The sequence below is a fragment of the Chenopodium album genome, chromosome 1 (assembly GCF_948465745.1).
Source record: "Chenopodium album chromosome 1, dcCheAlbu1.1, whole genome shotgun sequence".
Taxonomy (NCBI): Eukaryota; Viridiplantae; Streptophyta; class Magnoliopsida; order Caryophyllales; family Amaranthaceae; genus Chenopodium; species Chenopodium album.
In genome coordinates this window covers 2,644,322-2,668,764 of record NC_137834.1, presented here as the reverse complement: position 1 = coordinate 2,668,764, position 24,443 = coordinate 2,644,322, and the positions used below count along the sequence as shown (strand labels likewise).

At 32.7% G+C, this 24,443-nt stretch overlaps 3 protein-coding genes across 3 annotated transcripts; all 3 read left to right on the top strand.

Moving 5' to 3' along the window:
• Positions 1-2,668: 2,668 nt before the first annotated feature.
• LOC145639948 (glycerophosphodiester phosphodiesterase GDPD1, chloroplastic-like) lies at positions 2,669-6,077 on the top strand. The gene is made up of 8 exons (XM_081691267.1): positions 2,669-2,830; positions 2,925-3,136; positions 4,361-4,420; positions 4,519-4,599; positions 4,697-4,897; positions 5,007-5,105; positions 5,204-5,400; positions 5,500-6,077. Exons 1-8 carry the CDS (start codon positions 2,725-2,727, stop codon positions 5,744-5,746), a joined length of 1,203 nt encoding a protein of 400 aa, XP_081547393.1. The 5' UTR covers positions 2,669-2,724; the 3' UTR covers positions 5,747-6,077.
• Positions 6,078-6,662: 585 nt separating this feature from the next.
• Positions 6,663-9,760, top strand: LOC145619761 (cysteine-rich receptor-like protein kinase 25). Its single transcript, XM_081676499.1, has 7 exons — positions 6,663-7,494; positions 7,588-7,749; positions 8,019-8,143; positions 8,442-8,652; positions 8,758-8,995; positions 9,097-9,244; positions 9,375-9,760. The coding sequence occupies exons 1-7, from the start codon at positions 6,663-6,665 to the stop codon at positions 9,687-9,689; spliced, it is 2,031 nt and encodes a 676-aa protein (XP_081532625.1). The 3' UTR covers positions 9,690-9,760.
• A 3,121-nt stretch (positions 9,761-12,881) lies between these two features.
• Positions 12,882-16,571, top strand: LOC145610510 (cysteine-rich receptor-like protein kinase 7). The gene is made up of 7 exons (XM_081668700.1): positions 12,882-13,704; positions 13,811-13,972; positions 14,221-14,345; positions 14,651-14,861; positions 15,048-15,285; positions 15,383-15,533; positions 16,208-16,571. Exons 1-7 carry the CDS (start codon positions 12,882-12,884, stop codon positions 16,520-16,522), a joined length of 2,025 nt encoding a protein of 674 aa, XP_081524826.1. The 3' UTR covers positions 16,523-16,571.
• The last annotated feature ends 7,872 nt before the right edge of the window (positions 16,572-24,443 follow it).

The window sequence follows — 24,443 nt, the reverse complement described above, 5'->3', positions numbered from 1 at the left end:
GTGGCCACATCAGGCTTGAAATTTCAGGATTTCGTGTCACCATTGAAAATGAAATTTAATTTTGTTGTTACATGCATTATGTTTAACACTAAATGAGTCATCTAAAGTAAAAGCAACCTAAGTAGGAGATTTGGCAAGACAAAAAGAATATTATGTGTTGGAACTTATGTGGAAGCAGGTATGTATTGGCTATAGCATGCTGCTTGCGTTTTGAAAGGTAGTTTTCATTTGTCTATATTGGTTGGTTGCTTGCTTGCTTTAGTTTTAACAGGGAAAAAACCATTAGGTCAGAAACATTTTTCGGAGAACTGATTTAAAAATCAGTATACCTTAATGTTTCCGTGTCCTAGATGGAAAAAAATTGGAGTGCTCCGCTTCAGAAATCAGTTTGAAGGGTATAGAATTATAAATTGAGGCGTTCATGGTGAATGAAAATAGGTAATGGCACTCCAACTTCAGGTTATGTTTAGAAGAACTTACTGATGAAGTTAGCTAACAGTTTCTGATAATTGGTTTTTACTTGTAGCAAGATGTAATTGTGTTACAATTTGTTCAAAGTTCAAACCCATTGTTGAATTGATAGTCTAGCAGAATATACTTTTCAAAGGTATAATATATGAATTTTGTGCCCATTTTTGTAACTAATGGTGCCATACTATGATGTAATTGATGAACAATATTTGCGCAAAATGGCAAAATTACAAATATTAAATTACAAAAGTGAGGTATGTTTCATGAGCTTGGAGTTTGTAGCTGACCACAATCAGTTAGACTCTAGAAATATCATTAAATTATATTGGACAACATATACAGGCACCACTTATTATGGAGAAACAATCATGTACTAGTATATTATACATGGCAATTTTCTAGAATTTACGTGTTGGTTTTTCTGAATTTTGGATGGTTCTAAACCATGTTCCAAAATAATCTAGAATAGGGCGACACGTTAATGTTCAAGTATATGCCACCTTAGGGTAAACTTAGGTCACCAGTTTCAATTGTTGCTCTTTTATTGTTTGGTTCATTGACAAAAATTCCGAGTACAAAAATAAATTTTGACAAGTGAACAAATTGTGAAGAACAACATAAATTTTTTGGGAGAAATTAAGAAATCATTTATTTTCATTATGAAACCTTATTTACATGAGCAGGTATTTACAATTAATGTAATAAATCAAGAAACTTTCTAGGAGAAAGTTTGTGATAAGCGTAACAAACTAATAACTAACATGCCACATTAGGACCAAAATGTAATCACAACAATAAGGATTATTCAAGTTTAAATAACAACTAAAATAAATTTTGAAAATCGATCCTAAGATCTCTTGGAACCGAGAGGGAAGCTTCTATCACTTGAGTTATCCCTCACTTATACCAATTTTAATAAGTTCAGATAAGTAAAATCAGGTTAATAGAATATATATTGAAACAAATTTGAAGAGTATTTAAGTCAAAGTTCCTTGTAAGTCGACACAAACATAATTAAAAAGGTGCAGCGAATCGATGATCCATCTAAGATCTAACCATTTGTAAATACAACCATTAAGGAATTGATATTAAAAAATTTAGAGAGATTCTATCTTGAGTTATTAGCTGACAGAGTAGTGGAAAATATGGATCCCGTTTGTCATGGAATATTTTGCGGTTCGATGGCAGGATTCAGCGGGTTTAGGCTAGGGAAGGTCAACAATATCCTCTTTATGTCGAAAAGTCTCAAGGGTCACCCTATAGTGTCACTAATGGCCTAATGGGAAAGTTGTTCCTCCATATTGGATTGTTTTTGTTTCAACATATACAATGTATGACCGTATTATAAACTTGTTACACGAAGTACAGGCATTACAAGTAAAATAAATTTTGAGATTCGTTTTTTTTGGTGTCAGAGAGTCACGAGGGTAGGGATGAGAATCAAATCCAGCATATTCTAGAATCAGGAAGAAAGCTCTAACCACTTGAGCTATCCATCACTCTCTATATTTGTGATTCGTATTAGTATGAGGATTTTTTTATAAATAATATGTCACATGTGTCAATTAATGTTATCATCGTCCAGGACTCCAGGTTATAGACTTATAGTCATAATTAGACAAGAAATACAATATACTCCCTCCGTCCCTAAATTACATTCCTCCTTTCTATTTTTGGTATTCCAAAATTACATTCCTCCTTTATATTTTTGGTAATTTTTTTTAATAAATCAACTCTCTTTTTCTGTTTTATATTTAATGCTTTTCTCACTCAACCTTACCTAATCTCACTTATAATCCTTATGCCAAATTACAATGAATGTGATTGGTTAAAAATTTTCAATTAGAAGCATGTGATTGGTCCTTTTTTTTTGCAAAGGATTGATGACATGTCATGAGTAATAACTAATCTATCTTTGTACTTCTCATTGCATTATCTAATTATTGTTATTTGTCTTATTCTTCCTTCCTTAATTCTCGTGTAAATTTCCAAAGAGGAATGTAATTTAGGGACGGAGGGAGTACATTACAGGATAAAAAGATAAAAGAAAAAAATTATTAAAAAAAAAAAAAAAAAAGAATGATAACGGAATATTCGTTAATTAAATTTTGTACAAGTATATATAAGCTGTAAACCCCTCTTTAGATATAAAAAGAGTAGCCTAAATTATCGTTATTCTGCATTAGACAACATAAAACAGTCGTGAAATATTAATCTCCCAAAATCTTCTCTTTCTCCATCTTCACATTACCAATGGCTCTGAAAGCAATTCATGTCGCTAACTTACCAAATTTCGATCACACCAATTATAATATCCCAGAAAATGCCACCATTTTTTCTCCCACTTCTTTTCCTTCAGGTATTTTCTTAATTTTTTTTTATTGATTCTTTAATTAAGTTCTTTTCACATAAAAATATGAATGCTTATAATTATAATTAATTTATTGCTGCAGTTCATACAGAATGTTTGGTGGAAGAGGAAAATGAAGGGAAGAAGAAGAAATCATATAAATTTGGGAAGTTTTTGATAATGGGACATAGAGGAAGTGGTATGAATATTCTGCAATCTTCAGATCCTAAAATGAAAACTTTTAAGGAGAATTCTATTCTCTCTTTTAATCATGCTGCTCAATTTAATCTCGACTTCATTGAGTTTGATGTTCAGGTAATTTTTTTTCTATTTTTCCCAACTTTTTTTAGTTTAATTTCATGTTCTTGGTGTTTTTTCTTTGCTTATGATACATCAAAAATATAATATGTTACGAGCTGTCAATTCGGATAAATGGGTCGGGTGTAAGTCGGATAAGTATGGGTTGGATCAATACGAGTATTAATTTGGAAATGTAAGACTTAATTACGCGTTATTGGTGTTATTAATGTTTGATTATATACTACCTCCGTTACATGTTATGTGCAACTATTAAACATTTTTCTTCCCTACTTTATGTTAAATCGTTGCAAATAATATATAACGGAAGTAGTATATGCTCAGAGTATTGTAACTATTGTTTGGGTGGGTGGAAAATGGGATTACGGGAAAGTGGTGGATTTGACGAATGGCAAAACTTGGGTAAAGAGTCACAGGATGTTCGCCGCGATTTCTAGCTGTTTGCCCAGATGCATGGAAAATCTTACACGTGTCTCTTGGTTTTAATTTTATTCTTTTGCTGTCTGTTTAAAATTATAATGGGCTGGACTATTGTATGGGCTTATCTTTAAAGAGTACAAAAGTGTTCTCTTGGGTCATATATGGGCCTTATGATTTTTCATTTTCTTTAATGATCCAATCATTTACATTTCTTACTAGTTAGACCAAATTTGCACTTTTGCAATTAAAATTGCATACATAGCCTAATATAGCATATTGGGAAGGAAATCTAGCTGCAGATTTATGTTTTCTGACTTCTAAAAAAAGAGTGACAGAGATTACATATCCCTATACACATTGACATACAAAGTTTTGTTAGGGAACCACGTAAATGTACTACGTAGATCGTTTTCGTTGTTGTTTGTTTGTTCTTTCGGTCCTACTTTGTACCTTCGTTATAAACTTGTAGCAGACATTTAGGGATAGAGACTACAGAATTTTGTAATTGTGACAGTACTACGAAGTACAGTAAAGATTGTTGTAAATGGTGCACTTTGATCACAAAATTAAACACTATTTTACTAAGATAGTTACTTCATCTCATGAATTAGGATAGCCATTTTGATATTTGAGTAAAAATCAGTTCAATTCTCCAATTTAGAACGTCATTTTAGCTACAAATAAGGTACTGATTTGGTTTAATTCTGTGTGGTTTGCAAATTTCTTTCTTTTCTTATTAGTATTGGGTGCATCAGAGATGATCCTCATTAGGATCTGTAAACCAAAAACCTATGTTTGTAGGTCACCAGAGATGACTGCCCTGTCATTTTCCATGACATACATATCCTTACCCAAGACGAGGTTAGTCCACGATTCTATTTTTCCAGCCGGTTGTTTTATCTAATTAACCACTTGAACTAATGATTGCTGATCTATCAATCGATGTCGAATGACCTTAGGGAGTCATTTTAGAGAAAAGAGTGACAGATATTACCTTGGAAGAATTTCTGAGTTATGGACCTCAAAAGGAGCCAGGAAAGGTATACACTCTTTGCCCTGAAAAACTCGAATAATTTTATCAAGCAGGTGCATTTTTGGAAACATAAGCATTTTGTTCATATAAATTGTCTATTTCAGGTTGGAAAGCCTATGCTTAGAAAAGCAAAAGATGGGAGTATATTCGAGTGGAAAGTTGAGAATGACGCTCCTTTATGCACATTGCAAGAGGCCTTTGAAAATGTTGATAAATCTTTGGGTTTTAATATTGAGTTGAAACTCGATGATAGCAAAATTTATGATGAAGTGGAGCTCAAACGCATTCTTCAATCAGTTTTAAAGGTATTTAAAAGCATAATTTGATGAAAATTCATAAAACTCAGTTTTATTTTCTTGCATAGGCTCGTTGTTGTTTTAATTGTTCTGATTTGTTAAATTTGTAATACTGCAGATCGTAGATAATCATGCTGATCAAGGGAGGGCCATACTTTTTTCGAGCTTTCAACCTGATGCAGTGCAGTTGATGAGGAAACTGCAGGATAATCACCCTGTAATCTCACTATATTCCTATTTTTATGTTCTCTAAAATTCTAAAAATCCTGTGTTTTATATAATTTTTTTTGATGAGATTATGTTTGATTGATTCAGGTTTTCTTTCTTACCAATGGAGGATGTGAAATATATGCTGATCCTAGAAGGAATTCTCTAGAGGAAGCCATCAAGCTTTGTCTTGAAGCTGGCTTACAAGGGATCGTCTCTCAAGTAAGGGCGATTTTTAGACACCCTGCAATGGTTGCTAGGATCAAAGAATCCAAGCTCTCCCTTATTTCTTATGGCCAATTGAAGTAAGCCTAAATTTGATATGTTTTTCAGTATTTTGCATAGGTTAATTTGTAATCTGAATCATACTAATTGTAATTAATTTTTTGTTTTTACATGATCAGTAACGTGCCAGAGGCGGTATACATGCAGCATCTAATGGGTGTTGAAGGTGTGATCGTCGACTATGTTCAAGAGATAAGAGAAGCAGTATCAGATTTTAGCGAGACATCTGCTGAGGAGACTGATGAAGAGAATTCTTTCATTAACGGTAAAGATATGGAAGAAAAAAGAGAAAGGTCATCCATAAAATTCTCAGATCGTGAGCTCTCTTTTCTTCTGAAGCTCATACCGGAATTGGTACAAACTTGAATGCTCGTAATACATTTAATTTTCTGTTGTAATTTCTGTTCAAATGTACTTCATACTATGGTTGGTTGGTTTATATTGTGTAACCTTCTCAGAAGAATTCAAGTCTCCCAATCAATCATCTTGGATTTATATACGAAGTGTGGAGTATATATCATGATTGATTTAGGGTATGATATGAGTTCATTCGCGTCTTTGGACACTATATGTCTGTATCTTTATTAGCCTTGACTGATTTGAGGTAAGGCTTTACACAGTTAAAGTCTTACACTTAGCTAATTGTAGAATTTTGATCAATTGGTTGTTGTTGACCTTGTTGTGTTCCCATTCTAGTAATAAGTATGTCAATTTTTGTAACTACTGTATTAAGGAGCAATTAGAAAATTGCTAATGATGTTCAACTGCTAGTGGTACATGATCACTTCCATTCTTTGAAATAAAAAAGTATAATAATGATGATAATCACTTTGGTTACTTGAACTTTGCCTAACATTACTTTAGAGCCATGTCCCCATGTATATTTAATAACTTAAATGGACTATGAATCAGCCGCCGCAAAGATGGAGATAGAGATGGAGATAGAGATGGAGGTGGGAATAGGAACAACATTCGTCTTACCCGCCCCATTGACATCCTTAATAAAAGATAAAAATGTCAAAGCATGTAGAAATTTTAGAGTCAATGATCACTTTTGTTAACCCATAGTAAAAATAATTTTTTTTTAATAGTAAAAAAACTGTTTTTAAATTAGTCGTCCTAATCGCGAGGAAGTGGGGAGGAAATTATTATATTTGATTCCTAACTGTCTTGCTGAAATGTCAGAGTAATGCAATTTCATATTGTAATTCCCAGGCTACGAATCACTTGTGTCAAACTAAATTTTATGCATTCTTAAGTTGTTGCAAAAGGCTTTCTCATGATGCTGAATGATATACTGCTGCATCCTGGCTTCATTAGGGAAATCTTGCCTTTGATATTCTGCCTTTTGAACATCCACTTCTTTAGTATCACTGCTGATGTTACCCTGTTAGCTGATAGATGTGACAGTAAAGGCGACTCTGCTAAGGTAATTGTTGATAGAGGATACTCCGAAAATGTCAATAAGTTATTGTCTGATCTGTCCTTGAAAGCCTCAGTTGTCAAGTTTTATAATTCCACGGTTGGAGATACGCCTAACCAAGTTCATGGCCTGTTTCAATGCCGGGAGGACCTGAGCCTGCAAGTTTGCAGTGAATGCGTTGATGTTGCAGCTAAGTATGTAAATGAAAAGTGTCCTCTTTATGAATCTGTTATTTTGTGGTATATGGAATGCTCTGTATGGCTTTGCAACAGTTCCATATCTTTAGAGGATGTAACAAAACATACTTTGTTTTGGGGCTCATCAGTGGAGATTGCAAATCCAAGTCAGGTTAATGCAGTACTGACGAAAACTTTTGATTCCATGATCAAGGATGCTGCTAATGATTCATCTCCTGCTCATATTGCTATGAAGGAAGCAGCCTTTCCATCATCTTCTGCTAGACTTTACTGTCTTACACAGTGTGCGCGTATTCTAGATGGATCTGACTGTGCTTTCTGCCTCAAACAAGCTCTTAATATCTCTGCAAATCAATTCAATAGATCAGCTCAAGCAATCTTTCTTCCAGGTTGTCGATTGATGTATAACACAAGTTTATTCTATAACGTGAGTTACCTGTCGTCACCTTCCCCAAGCTCAATCTCACTACCTTCAGTAAAAAATAAATCCAGAGGTTTATTATACACTCTTAACATTTTGAATTTGATTATAAACTAGTTTAGTATGCTAAAATCATCTTATGCATTGTTATAATCTTTGGCTCCAGGGAGGCCATTGGTTGCCTTTTATATTGGTGGAATAGCAGCAAGCTCTGCAGTCGGAGCAATACTATTTCTTTCTGCTACTTGGTTTTGTTTGCGAAGGAGGAAGATGAAAATGAGATTTCAGGACGTGCTTAAGGAAACATCCAATATTAGAACATTTTATGGTAACATTTCAGTCAATTAAAACTTTATTTTTGTTCTGGTAGGTTAGTTTAATCTAGAAATTTTACTCATACACTTGTTACTTCAAATTTGTAGGTTATCTTCCCCAATTTTTATTTCCTATGTAGCTGTTATTGTTGTTACTAGTTATTGTTGTTAGTTATTGTTGTCTACAGCCGTTCCTAAAGGCTGATACTTTGGACCTTATAAGTAGTATTTAACAGGTAATGCTTTGCTTCAGAAGTCGGTTTTTTTATAATTGTGTTTGCAGATGATATGGAAGACATTAGGAACATAGAATCGTTACAATATGAGTTCAGCACAATAAAAACTGCAACTGACAACTTCTCCAAGGATAGCAAACTTGGAATGGGTGGATTTGGCGAAGTCTATAAGGTAACCATGAACTGTAAAAATCTTATCAGTCCCAGTGATCAAAGCCACATAGATGTGAACGCAACTACAAACTTGTTAATTCAAACTTTAGAACAAAATTGTTAGCATATTTACAGTTTCATTAAAGAACTAAAAACAGAAAGTTCACTAAATACAAAAACTCACAACAATGATGAATGAGCCCAAAAGTTTTGTAAATGGCCTTGGAACACTCAGCAAACAGTTATTGTAATGGTTGATTTGATAGTATATTGTAAAATAATCCTTAATGGAAGTTGTTCACTTGTATCTCTATCAGGGAAGGCTCGAAAATGGGAAAGAAATAGCTGTGAAGAGACTCTCAGAATCTTCGGAACAGGGCACCTTAGAGTTCAAGAATGAAGTTCTTTTAGTTGCTAAGCTTCAACATCGAAACCTGGTTAAATTACAGGGATTCTGCTTATCAGAAAAGGAAAAGATACTGATCTATGAGTTCCTACCTAATTTGAGTCTTGATCGCTTCTTATATGGTACATCATAAGCATTTTATTTATTATACCATATAAATAGCTCTAATATTACGAATGTTATTATCCCTCTATAGTGCATGTATTTGACAAATTTGTCTCACACAGACCCATTGAAGCGTGCATCATTGGATTGGAAAACAAGGTTTAAAATTATCATCGGAATAGCAAGGGGGCTATTATATCTTCATGAAGACTCGCGACTGAAAATAATACATCGGGATCTAAAATCCAGTAACGTACTACTTGACAAGGAAATGGATGCTAAAATTTCTGACTTTGGCCTTGCTAAGCTTTTCAGTGTGGATCAAACCCAAGGGGACACCAAGAGAATCATAGGAACATAGTAAGTACTTGCACCAATTAAAGTACTTTTGTGCAGTATTATATCCTCTTGAACCATATCTATACATATATTTTATTAATGTGTTAGTTATGCTGATGCAGTGGATATATGGCTCCAGAATATGCAATAGCAGGTCAATTTTCTGTAAAATCTGATGTTTATAGTTTCGGGGTCATAGTGTTGGAGGTGGTCACTGGCCAGAGGAATAATATGTTCCGTCAACAACATGAAGAGGGTTTACAACACCGAGTAAGTTTCTTACTTAAGAGATGATAGTACTACTAGGGAATTGAATTGCAAAACTTTTTATATCCAAACACCAAGTAATGAAATAAAATTTTGGAACTTGATTCATAAACGTGCCAAAATCATTACACAGGCGTGGAGGCTTTGGAACGAGAAGGCTGTGCTAGAGCTGGTAGACCCTTCATTAGAGAACAACTTTTCGGTTGAAGAAGTGAAAATGTGCATCCACATAGGTCTACTCTGCATACAAGAAGATGCAACTAAAAGGCCTGGAATGACCTCGGTTGTTGCTGCATTGAACGGGCAGTCAGTTATTCTACCTTTACCCAACACTCCCCACTTCCTTGCAGCTAATGTTGACACTGATGAAGACCAACCACTCTTTGACAATCATATTACTAATGAATATACAGGAACCAGGAATATCACAGAATTCTGTCCCAGATAATAAAACAAATGCAGTATTTATCAATTCTTATCACCTTGCAAATATTTTATCTATTAATGTAGAGCTAGCAAGACACAAATTGTTAAGGATGATACCTTGTTTCCTATGATTAATGAATATTGATCTCGTGTTCATTTACTCCTGTTATATATAGTTTTCACCTCTTTTACTTGGAACAGGATTGCCAATGAAATGTCCACCAATTTCTTATTTTGTTTTCGAATAATTTCATGTTTGATTATTTTAATTAACGAATTGAATTTGTGTAAAGTGTTTAATGTTCTCATTTGAATAAACCAGTTAAGCGTGTCAGTTTCGGGTTGAATTGAAGTATCTAGCCCAAATTAAAGAGATAAGGTCTAGCAAATTACAAACAAATTGCAATATACAAGTAGTAGACTTGTTCACTTAATTCCTTACTAAAGCAAGTTGGTAAAATATATACTACCATATTAAGGCCATTGATTCGTCCAAAGTACAAATTTAAGGACGTGTTAATGCGGATCATCACTGTATCTAAGAAGGAATCAGGAAACTTTTGAAGGTATATGTTGAGCACAAGGTCAGTGAGAAAAATTCAAAGTTGTTCGAGTCGTGACTACTACTAAACTTTGTTTACCGACTAATTCAGCTGGAACACTTGAAGAATGAATGAAAAAAATTTAGAAACAACCAGTCATACCCTTCTACATCATATTGTATACATAGTACACCAAAAATGATCAATCATTTATTTATGTGTGTTAATTTTGTCAAACTTTATACTTAGGGTATGTTCTCATTTGCTTTACTGAACTGAGCTGAGCTGAACTAACTTGAACTAAATTGTTTATGAGAGAAGAAAATTAGGAACTGCATTGAACTGAACTGAACTGAAATTAGGTTGAAGAGAACAGGCACCGGAGTAGATTATAAGATTTATAAGATCTCTATACAGGCTAAATTGTATGGAAGTTTAGAGTGGTCAAGTTTGGGTCAAGTAAATCTATACTGCTATACTGCTACGAAGAAGGGCAATGCTAACTTTTTTTTTTTTCACTCATCCTGGCCGAGAACAAATGTAAACTACGCGTTTACATAGATCAATTCTTTTGTAAAGTACTAGTATATCGGATACGAGCATAAGACTTTTCTTATCATTTCTTACAATTTAAAGATATTACTCCGTATTTCTGATTATTTTCGAGAAAAATAAGTCATCTTGAACACTGTACTTGATTTGAGCCATAATTGACGGAGTCAAGACTTGCTAATGGTTGAGTCGAGTTATATGCGTGTAGTGACTGAGTCAAGTTAATTAATGCTTCTTTGGTTGTTCTTAAATTTTAAGTCTAAGTAGGGCGGACCCAAATTGGAAAGATATGCATGAGTCAATTTTTTTTTTTTACACTTGGGCATGCATATACAACAAATTTAAAACAAATATGCTTGTTGAAAAAAAAAAAAAAAAAAAACAAAAAATATATGATGGTGTATGATGATCATGAAAGCCTTGAAAGGTAATATTCGTGATCTAACGTTTATTTCATTGCGACGTACGCTAAAGGTTGTAAGAAAAGGTGGGGCACGCATGTCACCACATCGCGTAGACCCAAGTGCTATGCCAACGTATTTCATGTTGAAGCAGAATATGTTTAGCAGTTTAGAATAGTGACAGATCTTGGCTAAAATTTTTGGGGCCAATCGGCTATGATTTTCATAATCCTTTAACCTTTTGTTCAAAAATAACAAACTAATATGTCATAATTCTTTAAATGTAATTATTAAACATTATATTATTTATAATTAATAACTTTAAAAAAAATTAAGGGAGTCAGGCTTCGATCTATCGTAACAATCCACCTCCGGTCTAGAACATACTCTGTCTATTTAGTGTTGCAATTATTACAAAATGGAAAGAGTAACAAAGTATAGTTACATTATGGCAACATTTTTATTCCGTAGAAAAAATTGTCTTCATATTGTGTTGGACTGTTCCAAATCGAAGTCCATGCACGATCCAACCCACGTGTCAGCTGAGCCTGTGATGGCTCATTTTGGGTCAGTCATTCTTGTACCATGCCTAGCCAGTATTCGTGGTAGCCTGATCTATATCCATCTAATCTATTAACCAGTCATTACATAAGACAAAACAAAATAAAAACTTACTCGTATTACCTTTGGTTAATGTGCATCTATTTTTGGTGCCACATTGCCGCATGAATGGTTGTGGAGCCATAGAAGAGTTTTTAAAACAGAAGGAGAAGTAGATCGAGTGCTTAACCAAAAGATTTGCTTGAATCAAAAATAAATGTTGGAAATAAGTTATGTCAATTATGGTGAATTATTTTTGGGAAATTCTACATAATACCCTTGAGGTAATGACTATTCCACGTTGTGCCCCTCCCTTTGAAAAGTTTCATGCTGTAACCTCAAGGTTCCAAAAGTAATTAAGTTGTACCCCTACCGTTATCCTTCCTTACATGTTGTCGTTAGTGGGGCCCACATTACACTTATTTAATTTTTTTCTCGATTTTCATGCTAAAAAATGTCCCATTAAAGGTTTTAGGGGTCATTTTTGTCCTTTAGGATCCAAATTGAGCTCGAATTTTGCAAAAAAAGTAACGTAAAAGCCCCGTTTTAGTTTAAAGATAGTAAAAGATTAGAGCCATCAATGGTGAGATATTGTAGAATGAATATTAAAGGATTAGAGCCGTTAGTGGGGAGATATTTCACTATATCTTTTAATAGGAAGTAACTTTTGAGTAAAACAATGTATGTAACTTTCATAAGGGGTGATTTGGGATTGGAATGTTTGATTTGGATAAAATCGCGGGTTTTTTCACCCCTTGTTGAGACGGACAATCTTTTTTCTTTTACTTTTTCTTTCTTTTTTTTTTTCCTTTTTTTTGATACGGACAATCTAGGTTCGGTCAATTGAAAATCCTTTACAAAACGGCCCAACCAAGATATAGCGGCCTTGTTTTTACACCATGGTTGAGGCACTAGTCTTAATAGCAAGGGAGTGGGGAGGAAATTATTATATTCGATTTAATTCCTAACTGTCAATTATTGCTGAAATTTCAAAGTAATGCAATTTCACTAGGAAATTCCCAAGCTACGAAATCACATAAAATAGGGGTCAATATATTTAGCTTATTTGTCAAACAAAATTTTATGCATTCCTAAGCTTTTGCAAAAGGCTTTCAAATGATGCTGAATGATATCCTGCTGCATCCAGGCTTCATTAGAGAAATCTTTCCTTTGATATTCTGCTTTTTGAACATCCACTTCATTAGTATCACTGCTGATGTTACCCTGTTAGCTGATAAATGTGTCAGTAACGGTAAGGTAACTGTTGATGGAGGATACGCCGAAAATGTCAATAAGCTACTATCTGATCTGTCCTCAAAAGCCTCAGATGTCAAGTTTTATAACTCCACGGTTGGAGATACGCCTACCAAAGTACGAGGCCTGTTTCAATGCCGGGAGGACCTAAGCCCACAAGTTTGCAGTGAATGTGTTAATGCTGCAGCAAAATATATAAAGGATAAATGTCCTGTTTTTGAATCCACTAATTTGTGGTATATGGAATGCTCTTTATGGCTTTGCAATAGTTCCATATCTTTAGAGGACGTAACAAAACATACTTTCTTTTGGGGCTCATCAGTTGAGATTGCGAATCCAATTCAAGTTAATGCAGTACTAACGAAAACATTTGAATCCATGATCAAAGTTGCGGCTAATGATTCATCCCTTGCTCATATTGCTATGAAGGAAGCAACCTTTCCATCATCGTCTGCTAGACTTTACTGTCTTGCACAGTGTGCGCGTACCTTAAATGGATCAAAGTGTGCTTTCTGCCTAAAACAAGCTCTTAATGACTCTGCACATCAATTCAATAAATCAGCTCAAGCAATCTTTCTTCCAGGTTGTCGATTGATGTATAACACAACTTTATTCTATAATGTCAGTTACCTGTCATCGCCTTCCCCTAACTCAGCCTCACTACCTTCAATCAAAATCAAGTTCAGAGGTTTATTTTACACTCTTTACATATCGACTCTGATTAGTAAGAATAGTAACTAACTTAGTATCTATGATTTTCTTATGTTTTTTATTGTAATAATCTTTGGTTCCAGGGAAGCCCTTGGCTGCCTCGTATATTGCTGGAATAGCAGCAAGCTCTGGAATCGTGGCAATAATATTTCTTTCCACTACTTGGTTTTGTTTGCGAAGGAGGAAGATGAAATTGAGATTACAGGACATGCTTAAAGAAACATCCAATATTAAAACATTTTATGGTAACATTTTAATCAATTAAAACTTTTTTTTTGTTCTAGCAGGTTTGTTTAATAAAGAAATTTTCTTCATACACATGTTACTTGTAACTTTGTAAGTTATATAACGCAATATGAATTTCCAATGTACTTGTTGTTGTTACCTGTTATTTGACTACGGTGATTGTTGTTAGCTAGACGCGATACATTTCCAGTAGCTCCTTAAAACTGATACTTTGAAGCGTAGAAGTAAATTTTTTATGTGTTTGCAGATGATATGGAAGACATTAGGAACATAGAATCGTTGCAATATGAGTTCAGCACTATAAAAATTGCAACTGACAATTTCTCCAAGGATAATAAACTTGGAAAGGGTGGATTTGGCGAAGTCTATAAGGTAACCCTGAACTGTTACAATCTTTATCAGTCTTATGTTGATTCATGACAATTGGATGTGAGCACAACTAAAAACTACTATGTTAATTCGAAACGTTTCAAACAAAATTGTTACTACAGTACTTTACAATTTTAGGTCCTAAAACAATTCACAACAATAACGAACGAGTCTAATTTTTTTTATATATGGCCTTGGAAGTTGGAACATTCAGCAAACAGTATATCTTCTAGTGCTTTTATTGTTGATTAGGTAGTTTATTGTAAGATAATTCTTAAAAGAATGTGGTTCACTTGTATTTCTATCAGGGAAGGCTCGAAAATGGCAAACAAATAGCTGTGAAGAGACTCTCAGAATATTCTGAACAGGGCACCTTAGAGTTAAAGAATGAGGTTCTTTTGGTTGCAAAGCTCCAACATCGAAACTTGGTTAAATTACTGGGATTCTGCTTATCAGAAAAGGAAAAGATACTGATCTACGAGTTCCTACCTAATTCGAGTCTTGATCGCTTCTTATATGGTACATGGCGTACATCATAAGCAGCCTTAAAATACTACTTCATTCATCTCTTAATTAGATGCCTACTTTTTTTATTATGTAAGTAATAAATGTTGGAAACAAGCGTTTCATAAAGGGACGGATGGAGTACTATGATTGTTATTATTCCTCTACACTGCATGCATTTGACATAGTATTCACTCACAGACCCATTGAAGCGTGCATCATTGGATTGGAAAACAAGGTTTAGCATCATCACCGGAATAGCAAGGGGGCTATTATATCTACATGAAGACTCGCGACTCAAGATAATACATCGGGATCTAAAATCCAGTAACGTACTCATTGATGAGGCAATGAATCCCAAAATTGCTGATTTTGGCCTTGCTAAGCTTTTCAGCGTGGATCAAACCCAAGGGGACACCAAGAGAATTGTAGGAACATAGTAAGTACTAGTACCAATTTAGTACTTTTGTACGTCTAGCATTTTACTGAAGAATTGGACACTATTTTTTAATAATGTCCTAGTTATGATGATGCAGTGGATATATGGCTCCAGAGTACGCATTGGCAGGTCAATTTTCTGTAAAATCTGATGTTTATAGTTTTGGGGTCATCGTCTTGGAGGTGGTCCGTGGCCAGATGAACAATTTCTTTCGTCGACAACAACATGAAGAGGGTTTACTACACCGAGTAAGACCCTATTCACTTTACCTTATTTTTGCCAAACTTAAATTATTTTTACTTAATTGGAATTATTTTTTCTGAACTAAAATTATTTTTATTGATTATTAATAATATTTCTTCTTTATAGTTACTGAATTTTACCGAATTTATTTTTACTGAAATAAACTTATTTTTATCGAATTGAAATTATTTATACTGAACTGAACTTATTGAAATTATTTTACTTAATACTTCCTCCGTCCCCTAAAGTTCAATCTTTTTGGCCTAATTTTAGTCCTAAAATAATCGACTCATTTGCATTAAAATACCCACCAATTTACAACAATATTTATTCAAAATTAGTTTCTCCATATATAATTTGGTTTTTTCATGTAAATTTATTGCTTTCTTTCTCTACTTTTTTATAAATCCCATTTAAATTTAAATTTCCAATATACTTTTACTTCTTTTTATTTAACTTTCTTAATAATCGCGAAATCAACACAAAAGGGTCGTTCTTTCGAGGATGGAGAGAGTATCATTTTTTAAGGTGAAGTGAACATGGTCTAACTATAAACAAGAAATATAATAAAAAATCAAAAAAAAAATAATTTCAATTGAACAAAAATAAGATGAAGTGAACGGAGCCTAAAACACAATTTTGTAACGAATGTCATAAACATGCCAAAATCGTTATACAGGCATGGAGGCTGTGGAATGAGAATGCTGCACTAGAGCTGGTAGACCCTTTATTAAAGAACAACTTCTCCATTCAAGAGGTACAAATGTGCATCCACATAGGTCTACTCTGCATACAAGAAGATGCAACTAAAAGGCCTCGAATGACCTCGGTTGTTGCTGCACTGAACGGGCAGTCTGTTACTCTATCTTTGCCTAGCTCTCCCCACTTTCTCTCAACTAATGTTGACACTGATGAAGATCAACCAATTCTTCATGTTCATAGCGTTGATGTATACACGGGACCTGAGAATATTACAGAACTCTGTCCTAGATAATGCCGCAATGCAGTATTTATCAATTCTGTCAAACTTACAGAACACAAATTGTATAAGACAGTACCTTGTTTTCGTATGATTAATGACATATTAGCTTTTCTTCTATATAATTGTCTTCACCTCTTTCGACTAACCACATTTCTGATTTTATACAAGAAGAGTGAACAATTGGCTTAACTAATGTAGAACCTGTTGTGAAAAATGATCACTTTCAACTTCTCCCAAAATTCATGCATGATTAAACCTTCCTTCAGCAGAAGTAGTGCATACATCAGAAGTATTGACTAACTAATAAATCGGAGAAATGACAGTGTTGACTAAATTATAAGTAGTTTCCAACTTTTCTTACAGCAGTAGTAGACTAGTACTATTACTGTACTGGTACATCCATTTATTAATGCTTATCTTGTATACAAATTTTCACCTGAACAGAATTGTCAATGAAAAGTCCAATTTTTCATTGTTTTGTCAAACAATTTGATGTTTGATTGAAGATTTGAGTTTGTTTGGCAGGTCAATTTTATCTTTTGAATAAACAGGTTAAGCGTGTTGGTTTCGAGTTGAAAATATCCCATCTAAAACTAAAAGGGGTTACTAAATTCCACAATAGAATTACTTATGTTGCGGTATTGAATGACGCATCTGCCCTTACTTGTTTTTTTGGCAAATTTGTTATTTGTTTAAGCCCATAAATTTACTAATTTTCGTTGTCAAAAAAAAAAATTACTAAATCTTTTTAATCAATAAATTTTACTAATTAAATTAAGTGTATTTTGTTATTTTTAATAATTATTAAAAGTTAATTAGTATAAATTAAACGGTTTGCTTAAAAAAAAATTTAAATGGTACCCGGTCGCATGTAGCATGCGACCGGGTACAACGGAAATTTAAAAAAAAAAAAGTCCGACATATACTTGACTCGACGGCGTCGAAGGTTTGTCGTCCCCACCAAGTGCCTCCGATATGAACACAGACAATCATTGACTCATTTTATTGGACGGAAAGTACAATGTTAGTGGTCAACCGTTGTGGGATCGGTCAAGTTTGTTGTTAAGGTGGAGTTGTGGTGGTAGACAGTCAAGGTGGGTGGTGGAGCTGATAGTCAATGTGGAGCTAAGGCTTGAGTTTGTCAAGGTAGGACAAAGTTAGTAGTTAGTAATGGTTAGATTGTTATGTTATTTTCAAAATAATAAGGGGCATAAAAGTCTTTTAATACTATAGCTTGAGTAATTTCATTGTGGCAAATAGCAATTCACAAACTAAAATTCTAACATAGATCTGATTATGGGGCGGGCAGGGTTGGACCTTGGCAAAACAAAGTTGGCTCATTGCAGGACAAAGCTTAGGATCAAGCCCAAGTTTGGCCATATAGTGTTTGGGCCAGGCCAATGGAATAGCCAAATCCAAAAGAATCAATAACTAACATTAGTTTATGGAATTATTTATGTATCAGACAAGCTCGAAACTCTAAACGTGTTCATTTTTATTTTGTTTTTTTTTTTTTTTAACAATATGTTAATCGAATTTATACAGTTTGTACTTATTGTTAAAGGACCAACTCAACCAAAACCTTAAAAGCTAATGGTTTAGGCCCAAGAATATGTTTTATACTATATCACGCCCCCTCACACGAGAGTCTGTTTAAACTAGAATTGTAAATGCAGCATGGGCGATTGGGCCCTCCCTCATACCCAGCGCTTAATATTCCACTTAAAAATAAGGGGTGGATGCACCGATAGAATTACACTATTCTACACTTATGATATCTCGTAGTACTAACATAAGGTTTGTGTCCAATTTAAGTTATTTAAATTTAAATAATTAATTAAAATAACCCACTACCACTAAAATATTACAATATACCATTTCAGATGGAAACAAAGAATGTCCGCATGCAAGCATGAGATGCAAATTGCAATCGGTCAAATATTAGGAATTCTAGCTTAATTAGCAGCAACATGCATTAGCAAATTTCATTTAATTTAGTTGGTAAAGTGTTTAATATATTGTACTTTTATAATAGACTTATGCTCAAATTAAACCATTTTCATGTCTAGTCTAACTGTCTAAGTTACCTGAGACAAATTAAACTGTCACGCAATGTTGTTCTTTTGTTCCACTTGTATAATTAAGGAAAGTCAAACAAATCTAGATGCAGCAAATGACCGCAGCCCGCTGAGTAGGTAGCAATCGTAGCATTAATATAAGTTTATAATCCGTTTTCTCCGAGTACTACTACTTTGGCGGAAATTGATTTATCTAATATAATGATCAGGCTACCTTCTTCTCAAAAAAAAAAAAAAAAAAAAAAAAAAAACTTACAATCCGTAGTATGTAGGGGTGCAAATGAGGTAATAAATTTTTTTCTTTTGAAAATAAAAGTTTATAATCCGTAATATATAGGGGTGCAAATGAGGTAATATGTTACGGTCCAAAATTGAATGTGAAGCTATTAAACACACTTGAACGAAATCTTAATTAGCTTGCTAAGTACATGGGGCATACATGGACAAATGTTTATGTTCAACTCAATAAGAAAATATTTGTCAAAAAAAAAAAAAAAAAAAAAAAAAAAAAAAAAAAAAAAAAAAAAAACTCAATAAGAAAATGAGCTAAGCTTAAAGAACTCGTCTATTAATCCTTCCATTATATATTAAAAATACCATTGTACAGCGCTTAATAGTCATTTGATGGTATTATAAAACCTTTTAGCAATATAAACAAAAATATCTAAATCGTACAACTAGCACAAGTAGTAAAGGCTTTGCGATACAAAATAATTTGAGTACACCTCAAACTCAAAGACTGACTAAAATCGGTCAAATTAAAAACAACCTTAAGAGTCAAGACACACTTTTGAAAAGATGTAAAATCCATATCAAACATAAGTCTTCCAAGATTACGACTGCATCTAAATTTGTAAAGCCATAATTCAAATTAATTAGTAGTAGTATCACATTTATATGTATCTTGAGGTTTAAGACTCTAAATTTACCAAATTCACATTGAAAATAAATGTGTTCCCATAATTCTGCCAGCTACATTATACTGTCCTAATCCCTAAACCTTAATAATTACATGCCGTACATATAGCTGTTGAGTCTAAACACACCCTCGTCACGTGTTAAATTTGTTAGGGTCAAAAGAAAAATTGAGTGGTAATTTTTTTCTTTTGGAAATTAAAGTAGATTGTATAACAGAAGTAAGTGAGGATTTTAAGGGAAAATCCTTACTTTTTACCTTTAAAGCAAGCGAAAATATGACATTTTTCGGCGGAACAGTTAACTTTCACACTTCACATGCCCAAATTTGCAAAGCTACTTCTTGTGTTTGGGTTGTCATTTGTTGAATTTATGACGCTTTATAAACAAGTTTTTCTCATCACACAAGCATTCTAGATAGTTCTCCCTTGTCCGTCGCAACTTAGTGAACTTACTTGTTCCGTAACTATTATTTCGTACATTTACTAGTAGAGGTGTCAAAAGCACATCTGACCCGATCCGATCCGAAACCAGTTCGAAAAAAATCCGATTTAGATTTGGAGTCGCGTGTACATAACAATTTAGTATGACTTAACTTTAAAAATTTACTCAACCCGACCATATCAGATCCGATCTGATCATCCGAATTGACACCCCTATTTACTAGTGATTTTATATACTACCTTCGTTTCATATTATTTACAACGATTAGACATTTTTCCTCTCCAATTTATTTTAAATCGTTGCAAATGGTATGAAACGGAGGTACTAAGTGAAAAGGTAAAGAAAACAAATTGAATGGATGAGAATGAGACCCAACTCAATTGTAAAAAAATATTTCCTTAAAAGAATGGAGATCAATAAATTTGATTAGTACATCTAATCTTAAAAACGAGACAATTAAATTTACAAGAGGCAAAAAATACGTAGTTAAAATTTTTACGTAGTATTTATTAAGAATACCTTCCCTACTCTCCCCATGAAATATAATGCATGGGTAGTTTGGAAGATGACATACAAACGCACAATTGTACGTACAAATATTTTGTCTATACGTACAAGCATAGAAAGCTTGTCGTAGCTAGGTGGTCACGAAAGATATAGAAGCAAAGTATTGGTCTTATTACTCTTATACTATGGGTTGCATGACTAATATCTCATTGGAGAGTAGAGAGTTTGTTGGTATTATCTCATATTTGATAAAACACTTGTACGTTACCTTGTACGGAGTATCATAATAACTTGCATCTACAAAGTACGGAGTATAATTTTGGGTCGTCATATACATAATAAACAATAATTGGAAAACCTATACACTTATAGTAAAGTTGGATGATATTCTTGTATTTACTAGGTTTGCAATAATTGCTGACATCCATTTATACAATATATATTGAGATACAATCGCTTACATTATTGTATAGTATATAAATTATCTTAATAATACTATTTTTGTGGTTATTTATGTATCTTAATTGTTACTATTTTGTATTTGAATATAAGAGAGATATTTTCTAAACAAGAAAAAACAACCAATAGATAATACGGAGTATAATGCAATAAATAATGTTATTCAAAAAAATGTATATGTACTAATATATGTCATCGTTTTTTATTTTAATCTACTCATACTAACAAAGTATCGGTTATATATAATTTTACTTCTCTTCCAATCCTTATTTCTTTAATAAAACAATCTATAATGAAGAATATGTTCACTTTTATATTAGGTTAACAATCTTAATATCGTATTTCAATGACAACGAAAAATGTATGGTATCATCTGATTTGATAAATAGTTTCTCAGTTTCTTTTATTCAATAGTATATATAGGCCATGTTTGGTAAATGGCTTTTAGGGGGATTTTTGGTTAGCTTTTGGCTTTTGGCTTTTTTATGAGGTCAAACAGCCAAAAAATATGTTTGGTAATTGGCTTTTTAGCCAGTGAAAAAGATGGCTTTTAAGCCAAAATAAAAAAGCTGCTTTGAGTAGCTTTTTTGTTGGCTTTTGGCTTGTTGGCCCACAAATTATCTAATAAACAGCCAACTACCAACAATTAATTTACCAAACACTTTTATAAACAGCCAGGTTTAACAGCCAATTTCAAAAGCCATTATAAACAGTCAAACATACCAGGTGGTCAAACAAGCCAAGTGAACCAGTCAACAGCCTTTGCCAAACAAGGCCATAGTACATTAAGCTCATTCCGATGAATGTCATTTTTAAGTGATGGTAAATGCACGCAATAGTGTTAGTTGCCTATTGATGTAGCACTCTAATATTTCATCGCATTCAAGCTGACCAAAATGATATAAAATTTGGTAGCTTAAAAAAAACATACAAGTATAATTAGATTTGTAGTGATATACGTTAGTGTATAGGAAACAATACTCTACCATAAAAACATAGGTTGCCAAAGAGTAACGAAAACAACACGTAGCTATTCTGATCTTTTTGTCCATCAAGTAATTTCAATATTCACAAATGCAAGTACATAGTACTCTATATTATAGTAATGTACTAATTTAACTCTTTTGTACTTCTAGGAAACTTTACAAGCCTCATCCTTCTCTTTTCTTTCTGTCTTGTACAAATTTAATTTAATGTCGAGATTAATTCAAGATGTAAATGTCATAACTACCTTGCGAATTCACACAACATTCCCCGCACGACCTCTTTCAGTCTTTCGGTCTTTCCACCCCAGGTCACACTTCTAAAAAGACTCAAGAATCTGTATAATTATACGGAGTACGACTTATCTCTCGCCTCGCCTCTCCGCTTCTCTTCTAAGGTTTCTCCAAAATATTGGCCGTTTAAGCCGAAAATAATCTAATTTCTTCGGAGATTAGACTATTTTCGACCCTTTTTCCTTAATTTTATTTGGTTTTGCAATTTAGGTTTCAATAAATCTACACACAGGTAGTGTAGATATTATTATTATTATTATTATTATTATTATTATTATTATTATTATTATTATTATTATTATTATTATTATTATTATTATTATTATTATTATTATTATTATACAAAACTAAGAAGTAGTATTTTTGTTGTCAAAAAATTGGTTTTTTTTTTTAAACTTAAATTAAGGGTATGTACTGTTCTAATAGACTGAAATCAGCTGAACTGAACTGAGCTGAGCTGAGCTGAACTGAACTGAACTGAACTGAAAATAAACGTATGAGAACAGGCCCTAATTATACTGAATTAAAAATTCTACTGAATTGGAATTATTTCAATTGATTCTTTAATATATTCCTTCTTTAGAGTTATTGATGTTTACTAAAGTATTATTTTTACTGAAATGATTTTTTTAAGGTAAAGTGAACAAGGCCTAATACAGTTATATATTTATTCAAAAAAAAATCTTGATATTTCATAAATGTATATATATTGTGATTAATCAAACTTGATTATACATGAACCTTCCTCCGTTTTCATATTTTATGTACTCCACTTTGGCTAGCTTTAATTTATCAATTTATAGTTAAGGAAAATTATAGTTATGAGATATCTTAGAATCGTCTCGATCAGTTTATGTACTTTATTGATATAAAAATTTTATCATTTTTTACACATTAATATAAAAGATATTAATGATTGTAATAATGCAAGTATAACCAAGTGATGGTCAAAGTGTAACCTAATTTTAAGACATAGGTATTAGCTAATACTCCATCATACTTCTTCCGTTTTTATATAGTTGCATCTGTTTAATTTTTACTACACTACTCATGTGTTTCACTTTAATTAGATTTGACGATTTATACTAAAGCAAAATATAGTCATGTGGGATAGGTCTTTGTTAGATTTGTCTCAATTTATACAATTCTAATATCAGATAATTATAATTTTTACTTGATAATTAAAGATATTAACGATTAAAATCAGATGAATAGAATACACCTCTAATCTTCTGAATTTATTTTAGTTGTTATATAAACTTGAATAACTCTTATCAAAACTTATTTTTCTAAATTGGACTTATCTGGACTTAACTAAACAATAAGGTGAACAAAATAGAGCTTAAAACTTCTACTATGTCTTTTTCTTTTTTTTTTTTTTTTTCTTTTTTTTTTGGTATTATATTTTGAAAATGTCAGCTATTTTTAAAAAATTGTACGAGCTTAAAATATTGATATAAAAATTAAATAGAAGAACAATATTAACATATGCTAGATTTGAACCAACCCAAAAGGTAATAAAATAATGCTCGAGTTTTGTTTGATTTATAATTTGGAGGCCGGTGAACCAGCATAAGAACAAGTTGATTGAGGAACCGATTACATTGGTCGTGCCCATCTTTACCATTATTAAATAAAAAGTGGTCAACTATACAATCATGCATATTTTTGAGCAATTATTCACCCATCAATCCATCATCATTTCTCAATTTATTTTTCTATGTTTATTTTGATTGTTTGTTTCTTGTTCAGCTTTCTACGTAATTACAAATGGATCCATCCTTGCTTGTTAACTCAAAATATCAATCACTTCATATTATAAACTAGATCAATTTGTTTCGATACATTGAACAATGTTTCATTATTGAAAAATAAACACCACGTTAATCTTTTTTGTCTTTTATAGGTTTGTTTCAATTCTATTTCTTTGAATTGGACAAGTTAAATTCATGTATCTTTATTATATATAGTGTCGAATTAAATTCACGGCAATTCAGATAGATTAATATTCAACCTATTTCACACAAAATATTTATGAATTGAACCACATTTATTGAAACTCGAGGCAATTAATATCAGGAATATTCATAATATTTTGTTTGTGCATGTGAATTGTGAAAATCCGTCACTTACAAGTTATAACCCTTTTATAGATAAAATGTGACGTAATTAGTTAATTACAACTTAACTTTATAAAATAAAATCTGTTGCATTTGACACCTTTTTGCATATTCTTTTTTTCTAAGTGATTTC

Coding starts and splice junctions, on each gene's coding strand:
- LOC145610510 (XM_081668700.1), top strand. CDS start 12,882: ATGCTGAATGATATCCTGCTGCATCCAGGCTTCATTAGAGAAATCTTT. Junction 15,286..15,382: donor AAGAGAATTGTAGGAACATA/GTAAGTACTAGT, acceptor ATGATGATGCAG/TGGATATATGGCTCCAGAGT. Junction 15,534..16,207: donor AAGAGGGTTTACTACACCGA/GTAAGACCCTAT, acceptor ATCGTTATACAG/GCATGGAGGCTGTGGAATGA.
- LOC145619761 (XM_081676499.1), top strand. CDS start 6,663: ATGCTGAATGATATACTGCTGCATCCTGGCTTCATTAGGGAAATCTTG. Junction 7,750..8,018: donor CAATATTAGAACATTTTATG/GTAACATTTCAG, acceptor TTGTGTTTGCAG/ATGATATGGAAGACATTAGG. Junction 8,996..9,096: donor AAGAGAATCATAGGAACATA/GTAAGTACTTGC, acceptor ATGCTGATGCAG/TGGATATATGGCTCCAGAAT.
- LOC145639948 (XM_081691267.1), top strand. CDS start 2,725: ATGGCTCTGAAAGCAATTCATGTCGCTAACTTACCAAATTTCGATCAC. Junction 4,421..4,518: donor ATATCCTTACCCAAGACGAG/GTTAGTCCACGA, acceptor GAATGACCTTAG/GGAGTCATTTTAGAGAAAAG. Junction 5,401..5,499: donor ATTTCTTATGGCCAATTGAA/GTAAGCCTAAAT, acceptor TTACATGATCAG/TAACGTGCCAGAGGCGGTAT.